Source organism: Desarmillaria tabescens, assembly GCF_030435595.1.
Source record: "Desarmillaria tabescens strain CCBAS 213 chromosome Unknown EV420scaffold_4, whole genome shotgun sequence".
Taxonomy (NCBI): Eukaryota; Fungi; Basidiomycota; class Agaricomycetes; order Agaricales; family Physalacriaceae; genus Desarmillaria; species Desarmillaria tabescens.
The window spans coordinates 188,117-201,528 of NW_026848303.1; the positions used below are offsets into that span (position 1 = coordinate 188,117).

The window sequence follows — 13,412 nt, forward strand, 5'->3', positions numbered from 1 at the left end:
AGCTAACCAGATTGACCCTTCGAACCAGGGATCTATCCAACCATAGTCATCCTTCTCGTCAGCTGCCAAGGTGAATTAAACGAGACTGCCGTGTTCACATTTGGGGACAAAGGCAATCACTCGGAACGGCCATCGAACAGTGTATTCAATTTGGGTACCATCGAGTTTAGCGATAATCCGAACATGAACGGCTCGTTTGGAGAAACGGAGACCCTTGCGGGCGTTAGAAGTAGTGGGTCGATGGTATCCCGGCTTTCTCGGGCGTAGCGTGCTGGGCCATATTGATATATGGTTCGATTTACGTTAAAACCTCGGTGCAGATCGAAGGAGTGTAGCATATAATGCAGTATAAGGGGCATATGAGATTCAGAACCAATGAGAGACGCAAAGTATCTAACGAATGGGGACTTTATTACATTTGGTAGTATATTTGCTGTTGGAGTTTCGATTTCATCACCGAAAATTGAGATGAATATCCAGAACTCAGACCTCCAAATCTGGTACATCCGTCTGTTCCGCCATTGCTGTGTTGGAGCATAAGTTAGCCATTGATGAACCGACGTCCTTGAAAGAATTTATAAGGCTCAAGCTCTTCTCTGCTTCGTGGTATGACCTACCTGTTCCTCTGTAGGTATATCAGGGGCCGAGGTGGTACTCCGAGATTTAAACTTCAACTCGTCACTGCTACTCTTGAAAATCAAGATATCCTCTTGGGAGGTATTTCGCATGTTCAGCCTATGCAAGATGAGATGAAGCACACATTTAAATAAGAACAACGTACATCGCCAACAATGAGTTGAGATAAACTAGAAGGACGTTAAAAGTAGTTGTCTGTTTTCAAAAAAAGGAATACGTGCCTCCTGGAAGGGGTATCGCGATCCCGTCAGCTACAAGAGAGTCCGGAATAGCCACGAACTGTAATATCTTCATGTCAGGCAGGTGAATACAACACGAAGGAGTCTAAGAACCGCGATAAGAATTGCAAGTGCGCACATACTAGGCAATCTTTAGTGTTTGTATTTTAGAAGCAGTCTAATAATGGCTCACGTAGTGACCAATCCCGATACGACAACAAAGCGCAACAGGACTAGGAGAGGCTTTGTCGTGCTGTATGCGGTGTAAGTATGCTACTCAAACTCAGACCAGTTGAGTAACCTTGGAAATGTCGAAACCGATCGGCTTTTAAGGAGGTAGAACGACATAACTCCACATATGATGATATCAACGCCTGCCGTCGTAGCTAAGAGTGCATCAATCGACTTCTGAACCGTCGTTTCAGCGGGAGACAGACGTAAAGGAACAAAGTTTCGCACGGCAATTGTCGTGTCCGTGTCCCCTTGGTATGTAGTGCCAAGCGTAAATCTATTCGGTTATAAGCATCAGTAGGCATCGAAGACCAAGCGATTGTATCCTTACAAAGCATGAATCTCGTCTGGGGGGTAGGTGATCAGCAATAAGTACGTTACGACTGTCTCACTGTAAAAGCACTCACTGATGTAAATGGCTAACGAAGTGAAATGGTGAGATATAAACATCCGAGCAAATTGAAGATAGCCTACCAGATGTGGCTATGATGACGATCACCTAAACGAGCTACAATCAGCATTATAAATTCATGAGAAGCTGCTTTCATGACCGACAATCAACCACGGGACTGTTTTATGGAAAAACTGGCAGGACCCGTGTTTATGCCCTCAGAGGTTAGGGCCAAATTTTGGCCAAATCCAAGATTTTGTCCGGACTTTTCGCCTGCAGAAATCTCAAAATCTGTCCGGATTCTTCCCCTAAGCTAGCCCTACCGGCCGATTTGTCCGGATTTCTCCCCTAACCTTCCAAAATCGCGAAAAAATCGCAAAAAATCGTAAAAAATCGCTAGAATTTTTTATTTTTATTTTTATTTTTATAAATTCTCTGTGCTTCGCAATATTGTATGGAACATCCTTGTCGCTGCGACCACGGCCAATCCATTCATTCTTGTTCCAGGCGGCGTCGAGCTTGGTGAGCTCATCGAGTTCATCATCGGCATAGACAGGTAGTATTTCATGCATAATAATGCTAGCAGGGCGAAGAAGGGCGAAGGATTGTAGTAAAATTCAAAAGGACAGTATTCTACAGTACTTATTCAAATTCAGCGTCTTTTTTGTCGTCGTTCTTTGCCAGGAATATTGATTAAACTCAGTTGGGTGTCGATGGAAAATTCGCAATAGGACAAAGGAACAAGAAATGGCTTCGAACAAAGTAGGAACCTGTAGGAACAAAGTCTAACGGTTAATAATAGTCAGTAGTATAAGTGGACAATGGTCAGTCGGCACATGCCGGCTGTCGTGTCCGGACTATGGCCTAACATTGCTGTAGTTGTCGTCACTTGTCCGGTAGGGTTGGGGGAAAAACCTCTCCGGGGTTGGCCGCTAGTAATTTACCTAGGTCGCCTACCGGGGGGTTTTTTACCGGGTATTTTACCGGGTATTTTACCGGGTCATGTGACCCTATAATTCCATTTCCGGCGGCGTTGCTACGTGTTGCCTCCAGCATTTGTCAACGCCGCTATACCTTGGTAGTCGCAGTGAGTCTTTCCAGCATGCCTGTACGGTACAAAACTAATCATATATCATTCATTACAGTCAAAATCAATAGTATAATCATTGTCATTACTTGGATCTGCCTGAACAGGCGAAGCTTTTTCTTCTGACTCGGCCCTATGCCTTGAGGTGCCCTCCGACACAGCCAACATTGCAGTAACACGTTTTGAAGCAAAATTAATGGGTGTTTTGATGGCAGCATACTTGTCTGGCCGTGCAGGAGCTCGTGTATGGTCGGCGTCCAGCCACTCATCCGATGTTTCGTCGTTTGCTGGAGTCTCTACAACTAGAGATTTGTCGTGCGTTTCTTGATCAAGTGCTTTTCGGACACTACTGAACTTGATGCTCGTAGCCCTCTCATCCCTTTCCTTCCTCACTCGAGCCTATCAAAGAAAGGAGAATCGGTCAGTCAATAGAGTCAATGACTGACGCTGAATTGTACTTACATTATGTTCATTTGTGTAGAACTGGCCAATCTGAGTAATAGCTGTCATAGTCGACACTTTCAGTTGACTGCGCTGCTTCGGCGTCATGGCGGTGAACTTGGATACTGTACGTTCCTCTGGCATCGAGTTAACCCGAACGGAATAGACTTTGATTGCGACGTGCTAAACCAAACTGTGAGAACCAAGCTTCACGACAGAAAAAAGGTACCCACCGGAAGCAGCTGACCTCCTGTTAAGTCTCCAGCAATGATTCTTTCGAACCATTTGATCACAGCGAATGGCTGGCTTTCATCAATCGGAGTATTATATGGGTATTGGCGTTGAGAGTATCGAAGCATCTCATCTTTCCATGTCCGCTTGAAATCTGCGCCTCGGCCACACCACTTTTCGAACTCCGGCCGTGCCCCACCTTTGATTTCTTCAGCAGCAAGTCCACCGAGGTATGTACTCGCAAACTTGTGAATAGAAGGGTACTGAACATCTTGTAAAGACTTATCGGCTGATTCAGGTTTGAAGACATCACTCTGAAGATTGGCTGTTGGGATAGGGCCAAATGAGAATCAAACTGGACGGTCAGAAAGCAGGAGAGCGCACCAGGATTCAGATACGCAGCAGCCAGATATAATGGGGTATAGTAAGTGCCCCCTTTTACGAACAAATCATTATGCCGATGATGTATTATATCCAGAAGCTCGTCGCGGACATTATCAGGAAAATGATTCTCCTCGTTAGAGATAAAGTCGATCATCTCTCCGATTGTTGCATGCCAAAATAGACAGACATCGCCAGCATTGGCATCGTTCGACTCCAGACATGCGAGTGATTTTATAGGTGGTGTCCCTAATGAGACGAGTTGGCTGAGATGGGATTGAAATGTAAGCGCTTTGATGGACTGGATTCCGCTAGATTTGTTGGGTGCGCCGAAATAATCCGCGAGTTTCTAAATGGGATGCATATTAATATAAATTAGTTCAGATAAACTGTCTAACGCACCGAGAAATCTGCCCTTCCTCGCTCGATAACCTTTTGGATAGCTGGCGTGCAGCGTTGAACAGACTTCGAGGAGTAGATAATGGTTCCAAATCGTGTCTTCCCAACCGCCTCTAAGCCTCTACCAATATTCAGATCAGAGCGTGCAATTTTAAATTCATGAATGCCCATATGTGACATATGAAAGAAATGAATAGTTCCCCGGACAACTTTAATAGTCTGCTTCGATTAGTTAGCTGCTTGGTACTTCCATATGGCGGTCTAAGCTTACCGTCTCAAAGAAATCGATGCGAACAACATCCTTTATGAGATTACTGATATAATGGCATATATCTGGATTGGGGATGACTGTCTTCACCTCCTCAACGAGAAGTTTCTTGCAGAGGTGAGTGCTTCCGGTACTATCAGAGGTAGCCCCAGAGAAACGCTCTCGTCCAATCCGATCCATAACCTAAAGGAGATGGATCATTTTGAATTCTCAAAATAAAGCTGACATCTCACGTACCTCAAGCGCTAAATCCTTGATCCAGACCCCGGTATGTGATACTCCAGTCGCTTCTCTCCCCTCCAGCAAATATACATTGCGCTTCATATCAGACACATGGACAGTCCAGAATGCCTCCCGACCGGTAGTTGTTCCACCATCAAATGAAATAGTAAGGTTCCATTCATTCCGCAGTGTTTTGAGCTGAATATCAGCTATAGCCGCTTGTTCAGATGGAATGAGCTTATTATCAAGCCGGTCGCGAGTTGGCAATGGGTATTTGGGATCTGCCAGTGCCCAGATATCAGCCCAATACCACTGTGCGGCCAGGCTTGTTGGCAATCCTCCAGCGCAGAACAGAATGACAAGTTTCAAGTCCATCAGCTTGTTCCGTGCTTCTCGCCCTTTTCGAGTCGATAACTCATACATTTTTTCCACCAAATTTGATTCCTCGGCAGTCGCTGTGTCATTTCCCAATTTGTCAGCCCCCCCTGACTCCGTCGATTTCAGTCGTAAGGTTTTCACAGCGCGGACATCACTCCCAGTGGTCACGGTCTTTGTAACAAGCTTTGCTTGCATCTGCTTCAACTGATTGGATGGCGCAAGATCCTGGAAGTATGCCGAGACCATCTGGCGCATCTCATCTGTGGCCCTGATACAATCTCGAAGAATATGTTTTGCAACACGCTCTTTATTCCGAGTAGCATGAAATTCTCTACAACCCGGTGTAGCGCAGCGGAATCCCTTCTTTTTAGGCAATATTCCAGAGCTATAAGTCTTCCAGGTTTTGACAGTGAGCTTCTCCATCATCTCGTCTTTGGGACGACCACCGACATCTTTGCCATTCTTGTCTTTATGTTTTGTAGTATCAGGAATATCTTCAAAGTGAAATTCGGCATCGTCGGGCATATCAGAATCGGATTCATCACTGTCGCGCTTCCGCTTGGATATACTAGGTGTTTCAACACCTTTCGGGACAAGTCGATCCATGTAATAGTCCAAGAGAGTCTTGGGAGCATCGGGATCAGTTGATATCGAAGACTTTGACTGATGGTGCCGTGGCGCAGAGTGAGGGAGTGGAGGGGGGGAAATAGCCTGAGTAGCAGCTGATGCAGAGACCGTGTTACTGGAAGGAATGACCTGAATAGCTGTGAGGTTCAAGCTATAACCACAGTGTAAACAGAACTCACAGTGTCTATAAAATCTAAGATGTTCTTCAGCATGCGAAGCCGTCCAGTGATACATTCGCTCGGTGATAGCAATGGTGTTTCGGGAAGGAAGTAATGACTGATTGCATCAATGCTCAAGATTCCGCAGGAAAAGCTGTCTTTCTGCCGTGTGAATGGCAAGGAAACAATCTCAAACCTGTCAAATCCATGTCGCGCCAGCCACCAGTACAGAATATTGATGACTTCGGTAGGCAGTGGGGAGTCAAATGAGTCGGAGTACCCAATCTTTCCTTCCACAGTATCCACCACTAGTGCAATCCAATGGTTACCCCGAATACCAGCATCTTCATTCGCCAGGACAGTTTTGCCACGGTCCATTTGCACGCAGACAGCAAAGCCAAGGCACGACAAGGATCCAGCGGTCAACCGTTGCGACACTGAGTAGTTTTTGTTCTCGTCTGAATTTCGATATTTCATTGCGATGGATCGGAAAAAGTCTGGCTCCACGATCATTGCACCCTGGAGGCCAGCATCGTCTAGACGGTGTTGCAGAACGGCAGTCATTTGCTCAAGATGGCAAGTTTTCAACCATTTCTGCCCGCAGTAATGTGCAAGAGTGGTCATCGTCATGGTGCTGGTGGTGTTGTTACCACCTAAAGCACTAGGAAGTTCGGCATTCCAGTGCAGTGCAAGAATTCGGGCAATGAGCTCTTCAGCTAATGGCTCTCTCCGCTTCAGCTGGTCGAGAAACCCGAGAGCATCTTTCCAAGATGATTGCGCTTCGGAAATTGTATGAATTTGACACCACCATGAGATGATCCAAAGTGGAAATGCAAGAGAGCGAGACAAATGCATGCTTGATGGGCTCGAGTATTGAACAGTTGAGCATCCGCGTTCAAGAGCACTGATAGCGCTACGAAGCAGTTCATTCAGCTGTTTCATTGGTGGAACACGCATGGCACGTAGTATGTGGAGGTTATGTTCAGTAAGAAGGGTCACATCATTGCCAAAGCTTAGGGGGATAATCTCGTGGGTGAGAGTCGGCAAGCCATGAAACTGTATAACGTCACTGACAGTAGGTCCAGAGGGAAGGATTAGTTGACCGAGCACTGAAGGGATGGGGCAGAGTTTCGAAAATTCTTCAAACGCATCTGTGCTGAGCATCGTAGAAGTAAGAAGTGGGGCGAAGTTGCGTAGAATTCAGGCTAAGCCGAGCCTATTTATTTGAACATGGCAGTACTATAATGGGGTGCTTAATGCACAGAACGTAAAGTAAGGCCTTGAAATTTGCTATTGAAACAATAACAGGCACCGAGAACAATGCTCAGGCCAGCCACTGGTAGATACAACGTGGATTGTGTGGCAGTACAAAGTCGTTCGCCGCAATTCAAAATTGGCCCTTTATAGCACGTGATCAAAGTAATTTACATACCCTTTACCTGCTCGTCACCCCCTAGGTAAAATACATGGTAAAATACTAGGTAAAATACTGTTAAAAACCATTTTCGTAAATAACATACCCTTTTTCCCTCAGCCCTATTGTCCGGATTGTTGATCTAACCTCCGGCCACCTACTAGTAGCAACCATTTTGTCCGGATTTGCCCTCAACCTCGAGTCCAAAAACCACCGATTTTGTCCGGACTTTTGCCCTAACCTCGAGGGGTATAAACACGGGTCCTAAACTGGCCCACTAGAAGCAAAGTTTGAGTCGTGTGGTTCCGAAGAAGGCATGCAGGGGGACGGACATATCCATATTCGCACAGCATAAACACTACAAGAAGAGGTTAGCGTAGGTCAAGCGGAGGATGAATCAAGAAGGGCCCGCACATATCTACAAGGAGGATCAACAGGCTCTGAAGAAACCAAGTCAACAACGGTGTCATCGACAGGAAAGAGTCAGTGTACGAAAAACATGAAATCGATCTGGGAAAAAAGTTAGATCCAGATGAGGATTAACGGGCACGTAATCCGTCACCTTAGTGCTCCTTAAGTATGCTCTCAGTCAAAACGGGAGACAAGAAAACCCGGTGAACGACCACCCAATAGTCAAAACAGCAGCGTCAAGATTTACGGGGCTGTCGATCAGATCGTAGTATAGAGCATGCGCACAGAAAACGAGATAAAGGGTGTCGATAATCCTGGAAAATATGCCACACCGGGATACCGAACTCTATAAATTGACGTACAAGAGAAGGCCAACCTGTTTGAGGAGAGAAATTTAGATTATGAGACTGGACGTAAAGGACGCTGTCGCACTGCATAGCGATGGTACCATCGGTCATTAGGGAATCTTACGAAGTAAGTCGTTGCTTGCATGACTGTGACTCCCCAGAGCCTGTAGAAGAAACCATTAGTTATCTCGAGTCTGATAGAAGCATGTCGACTGTACGCATGCTGTAGCCACCATAGCACCTATGTAGATTGCTCTCATGGGCAACGTAGCAATGTTTGTAGACATGACGGGCGATATAGATGGACAATAACAGCCTAACTTCTTCGATCTTTATACCGAAACTCTCGACATATTAGAATGACCATCAAATGTCGAAACATAGGAAAGCGCTCGAGCTGTGCCCTGTCGCGATTCTTAGATATGCTTCCTCAGGGAGGACCTTCCGTTGTGATTTTGAGAGGACCATGTGGTTTTCATCCGGGGATCACAACGGCGAAATCATCGTGGATGATGTGATGTGTATGGACAATAGACCGTATCTGCTGCAATATATATTGCCATCTTCTAACATTGAAGAATATTCGGTTTTGCATTATTACGACATGGCTTCGGGGATGTGTGAGATTCCAACTTCAAGAGTAGGATACCTATGTCCTCTGTTGCACCGCTGCTCAAGCTTCACTATCATGCTTCAGCAATGGCAAATCGCTCTGTCATCGTTGCTGGAGGCGGAGTTGGTGGAGTCATCGTTGTAGATGAAGAGAGGAGTAACTTACGTGTCATCCAAAGAAAACATGATCTGCGCATGAGAAAATATTGCGGAGCAACAATATATTTCACAGCAGATACGGTCTGATATGAACGAAGATCCGAACCTAGAAGCAGGGTTAAATGATATGCCAAGTACCCGGACATGTGTGGATAGGCTTCCAATGGAGGTCATGTAGACAGAGCCGTAGAAGAGAAAATTCGAAGAATTCGCGTCTTCTGAATGCTCCGCCTGTAGGTGGTTTATAGCTCGATGGATAACCTTGGCATTTTCCCGTGGTTCTATCATTCCCCAGGAGCGCAAGAAAGTGGAAACAGACGACGAAATTCCCGATCCCAACTATGATCGGGTGGTCCTATACCCACGGAGAAAACAGGATCAGAGATTTCTCTCCCTAGCAGATTTGAATCGTGACATGCAGACTCGGAGTTTCGTTCTTTCGCTTCCCTGAAGGGCACTGCTGGAGAGGCTGTTGTGTTAGAACATGCCGGACATACTTAGAACACCGATGCATTCGTGATTCCATCTTGCTCATCTCATCTCACCATGACACGCCTAGTGTCGTCATTTAGTAGCGAATACCGCCGGCTATATAGAATTTCAGTCTAAAGAAGCTCAGACGCGCTGCGCATACATTTAAATGATTGAAAGATGTATGTAGTCACTAAGTTCGGTTTAGTCCATGAACGGTGGAAGGACCGAAATAATCCAGACCTATATTCATTTTGGAAACCGAAAGCAAGAAGAGATCAACGAACATAGTACGAAGGCTAGGATACCGGGGTTCAGCCCTTGCGGATAAGGCTATTGACGAGTGGGTTTCGGTTCGGAAGAGAAGTTGGTGTTTTTTGCGTATTCAAAACAGAAGAAATGTCGTGTCGTGTGACCGAAGGGTTAAGTAGTGCCCTGTTGGGTGTCTGTAGTTCATGAGCGTTTATTTAGACGATGTCGCTATCTTGACACGCCGTGAACATGTGTAAATAATGGATTCGGAAACGCGTGGCAACTGACTGGAGTTCATTCTGGTAGACCATGCTTTCAATGCAGCTTTGTGCCTCGACTTGCGCCAAGCTGAGTCATACGAGTATCACTCTGGTGTTATCGTTTTCGTCATTGTACGGTTTCCAGTGCCATCTGCCTGCATAGATCAAAAACCATAAGAATGATAAGCACGGATGAAAATGGAGGCTGGACCCACCGAGAGACCATACTGATGTGCATAGTCATCCCAGATGCCTTGGTCACTTGGATTTCCATTTCCAGTCCATTGGTCAAAATTTGTCGTCAAATGGATCAATCATCTCAAGGACGACGAGATGCACTTCATGGTCAATGTGGCTTCGCCGATAGCTGCTGTTGGTGGAAGAACGGTTCTGCCAGCAGTGCGCTGATATTACATGACTGGTTCTTGCATTTGCCCGGCCTGGAATCCTGTACCCATAGAGCATCTATAAATTATGATTAGACCTGTGACCGGTCCCCTACAATGAGCAAGCGTCGATGTAGGGGACCTGTAAAGCTGACTTTTAATTCATAGGCGACATGGTTAGGCATTTGCCGAGGCCCAAAAAGGACATTCGGGTCGTTTCCATATTGGGGTTTTGGTGGTGATTCACCGATCTCGTTCAGATACCATCGCGTCTCGACGTGAAGTCATGTAATCTGACATTGTAACTTCATATTACCATCCTTAAAATCCATATAATCAACGAAATCTGTTTTAACAGCACAAACATTGTCAGAGAAGAAAGGAGAGAGAGGACTGGGCAGTGCAGAAGATAAATGGTCTGTAGCATGGGTTACGACAGAGAGCGTCGGAGTTTCCATTGGATGTGGTAGCAATGCAGCAGTAGAAAAGAGAAGTGAGGAAGGCATGTTAGATGCAGCATAATCATCATCAAAAGTCGGTGCAGGAATTGGGTGTGAAGGTGTGAAGGTGTGCCAGAGGCCGGAAAAGCGAGAGTACTGGACTTCTGAGAGTAGCTGGGGGCAGAGATTGAGAACGAGGATATTCAGTTGTGCTCTTTCTGTCTCCTTAGCTGCAGATTTCGACATGGTCACCTTCTTGGGCTTTGGATTGAGAATGAATTGGGTCGATGAGCTGGCAGCTGTTGGCGCAGCTGAGGATGAAACAAGAGTATAGAAGACATGTGTAGAGCAAGGAGATTCTTTTGGTAATGAATTTGATTGCTGGATCATGGCTAACGAAAAGTACAGAGCAAAGTCGCGTCGAACGCGTCGAGATCAATATGATCACCACCAAAACCCCAATATGGAAACGACCCGAATGTCCTTTTTGGGCCTCGGCAAATGCCTAACCATGTCGCCTATGAATTAAAAGTCAGCTTTACAGGTCCCCTACATCGACGCTTGCTCATTGTAGGGGACCGGTCACAGGTCTAAATTATGATCCATCTGATGAAAATTTTTAGTTCAGGCATATCTGAGTAAATGAGACCTTACCGAAGGCTGGTGCGAGTCTGAGACACACAGCGCGTCTACGTCATTGATCTCATCGATAATAAAATAATAAAATAAATAAGTAATTGAAATTGTCGACGCGTCTTCAGCGATGACTCGTCGATGGAACTCTTCCACTAACCACGATCATCGATGGCGTTCTCTAAGGCTGACACAGGTCGTCTCACTGTCCTTGTGAGTAAAGCGCCTCATCTTTGTCATCGCCGGTCTAATATCCATCCTACAGTCGATGTAGAAGCCGTTGGTAGGAATTGAGCTAGTATCGCTATTGGGAGTACCAATTAGCTATATACAATCTCCTATGGGGTACTGGTACGCACGCATCCTCTACTCGCTGCCGCCATTGATCTTACCGATTTCTTAGATGTGGATCGATGTGGACGATGTACCAGGCGATGGACGGTGGTGGTCATGAAGGGTACCTGCCTGCGATCAGAGGTGATTATATGCATCTTGATATTCCTTGATTGGTGCATAAATCCTCCGTGCTCGTCGTCGCCGCTGTCATTTCTGACCGAATACAGGTCTACATAGAAACGATGATGTTGCAACCGTACGATACAAGCGAGATAATGCAAGGATGCGATACTCTATAACTGAACGTCGTGTTAATGCAAAGGAAGGTGGACCTGTACATGACTCACCAGCAAGTCACAGACCGAGTCATACCCAATATCACAAGTAACACACTCCTCTTTCACACCTGTCCACCACCAGCTGATATTATGCATCCCCTCCAGCCGCCATCGCCTTGCGGCTTCAAAGATACGACTCGGGGGCGGTCAAGAGACAACCGTGGGCAAGACTAGACTCTGTTGGGATTGTCGGAGAGGTGAGAAGTTGTGGCGGTTAAAAAACCAGACAGGCGAGTCAATGATATTTCTTTATCTGGTCCACGTTGCTGCTACCTCGAGTACCGGAGCAATGTCCTCTGTTCGCTGGTCCGTACGAGATGGATATTGGCATTGGTCGAACGTGCGAAGAGTGGCATCCGAGTCCCGACGCCTTATCAGCAAGGACGAAACAGGCAACGATTCCCACGACTCCGCTCTGACGCCATGAAGTACATTGATCAGCCAGCGCTCTCTCGTCTCGCCCAGTCTCTCACCCATGAAGGTCCAGAGTGCTCTGTACATACTCGGATAGAGGTGTACAGCTGCAAGAACGTCAAGCGCGACAAGAAGCTGTTCCGGTCGCTCGAGAATGCCTACAAGGACGAGGCAGCCCATTCACCGCCAGTTCCCTCCTGGCTCTCTCTCGACGAGCCGGAGATGACGCCTTTTGGGCCCATCGACAAGCATGCCTCACGGAAGACTCTTTATCTTCTCATTGCCACCCTCAACATCGCATTCCCTGACTACGAGTTCTCGGATGTACGACCTGGGCATTTCAACAAAGAGGAGAGCGGAGCAGCGGTACTTAACGCCCTCAGCACGACGCTGGTATCACCACATCGGGCTGGCGTCAGTGCACCGCGCACGTACTCTTCCTATCCGCCCACGTCGTCCGACTTCTTCCCGGAGCCTAAACCCACGTCCTCGTCGCCGGTCAACAGCCTTCTCCAAAGCCCCTATGCACCGCCTCCGATAGAGTCTGGCACCCACCCTTTCATTTACCGCCTCCTCGACGACGTGATAGGCCTCTCCGAGTGCGAGGTCTTCTCGTACGTGCCCGAGATAGAGGCTGATCCCCACGCTAGCGACTTGAGCGACGACGACGAGTATCCAGCCAGTGATGAAGACGAGTCGACAGACGAAGAAGAGTTGTTCGAGTTTGACGACTACAATGTTGACGAGGCCAAGTCGGCGCCTATACCTATGACGCCACGCAGTCGTTCGGATGATAGTTTCGAGTCTGGCCTGAGTTACCCCACGAGGAAGCGTCGTGGGGCGCTGTTGTGGTCCTCTCACTGGTTCTTTCTGAATCGCAAGCAGAAACGTATATTGTTTATCTCGGTGTGGGCGAGGACAAGAAGTACGGGAAATTCGTGGACGGCTGGGGAGAAGACGGGCTACCATAGGTGGTCGAGCTCGGTGGATACTGGTTCGGAGAGATTTTTGGGATGGGAAGGAGCTTCAGGTGCAGGTGCCCGTGCTCTGGGGTTGACAACGTCTTTGTGAGCTTTTTTTTCTCTTGTATGTGTGTATATCTATGGGTTCATGGTCATTTTACTGTACATTATCTATGTTGCTACTGTACTTGTATATTGCTACGAACCTTATGAACCAGAAGGCTGAATAGATCAGACTTTGTTTATTGCAGACTCGATGCGCATTCACAAGCTTCGTGGGAATTTGCAATAGAAGCAGGGAATTGTGCA

The 13,412-nt window shown here is 46.8% G+C and overlaps 2 protein-coding genes across 2 annotated transcripts; one reads left to right on the forward strand and one right to left on the reverse strand.

The window, feature by feature from the left end:
• Positions 1-72: 72 nt before the first annotated feature.
• EV420DRAFT_1759209 (ribonuclease H-like domain-containing protein) lies at positions 73-6,832 on the reverse strand (the record flags this gene model as incomplete). Its single annotated transcript, XM_060480580.1, has 19 exons — positions 73-564; positions 618-735; positions 782-806; positions 858-915; positions 969-996; positions 1,048-1,107; positions 1,156-1,362; positions 1,417-1,432; positions 1,493-1,504; positions 1,560-1,584; positions 2,551-2,597; positions 2,653-2,962; positions 3,026-3,187; positions 3,238-3,560; positions 3,620-3,965; positions 4,019-4,234; positions 4,287-4,466; positions 4,521-5,639; positions 5,690-6,832. The coding sequence occupies 19 exons, from the start codon at positions 6,830-6,832 to the stop codon at positions 484-486; spliced, it is 4,476 nt and encodes a 1,491-aa protein (XP_060336731.1). The 3' UTR covers positions 73-483.
• A 5,051-nt stretch (positions 6,833-11,883) lies between these two features.
• Positions 11,884-13,402, forward strand: EV420DRAFT_800565 (Maf1 regulator-domain-containing protein). Its single transcript, XM_060483502.1, has one exon. It carries the CDS (start codon positions 12,151-12,153, stop codon positions 13,210-13,212), a length of 1,062 nt encoding a protein of 353 aa, XP_060336732.1. The 5' UTR covers positions 11,884-12,150; the 3' UTR covers positions 13,213-13,402.
• The last annotated feature ends 10 nt before the right edge of the window (positions 13,403-13,412 follow it).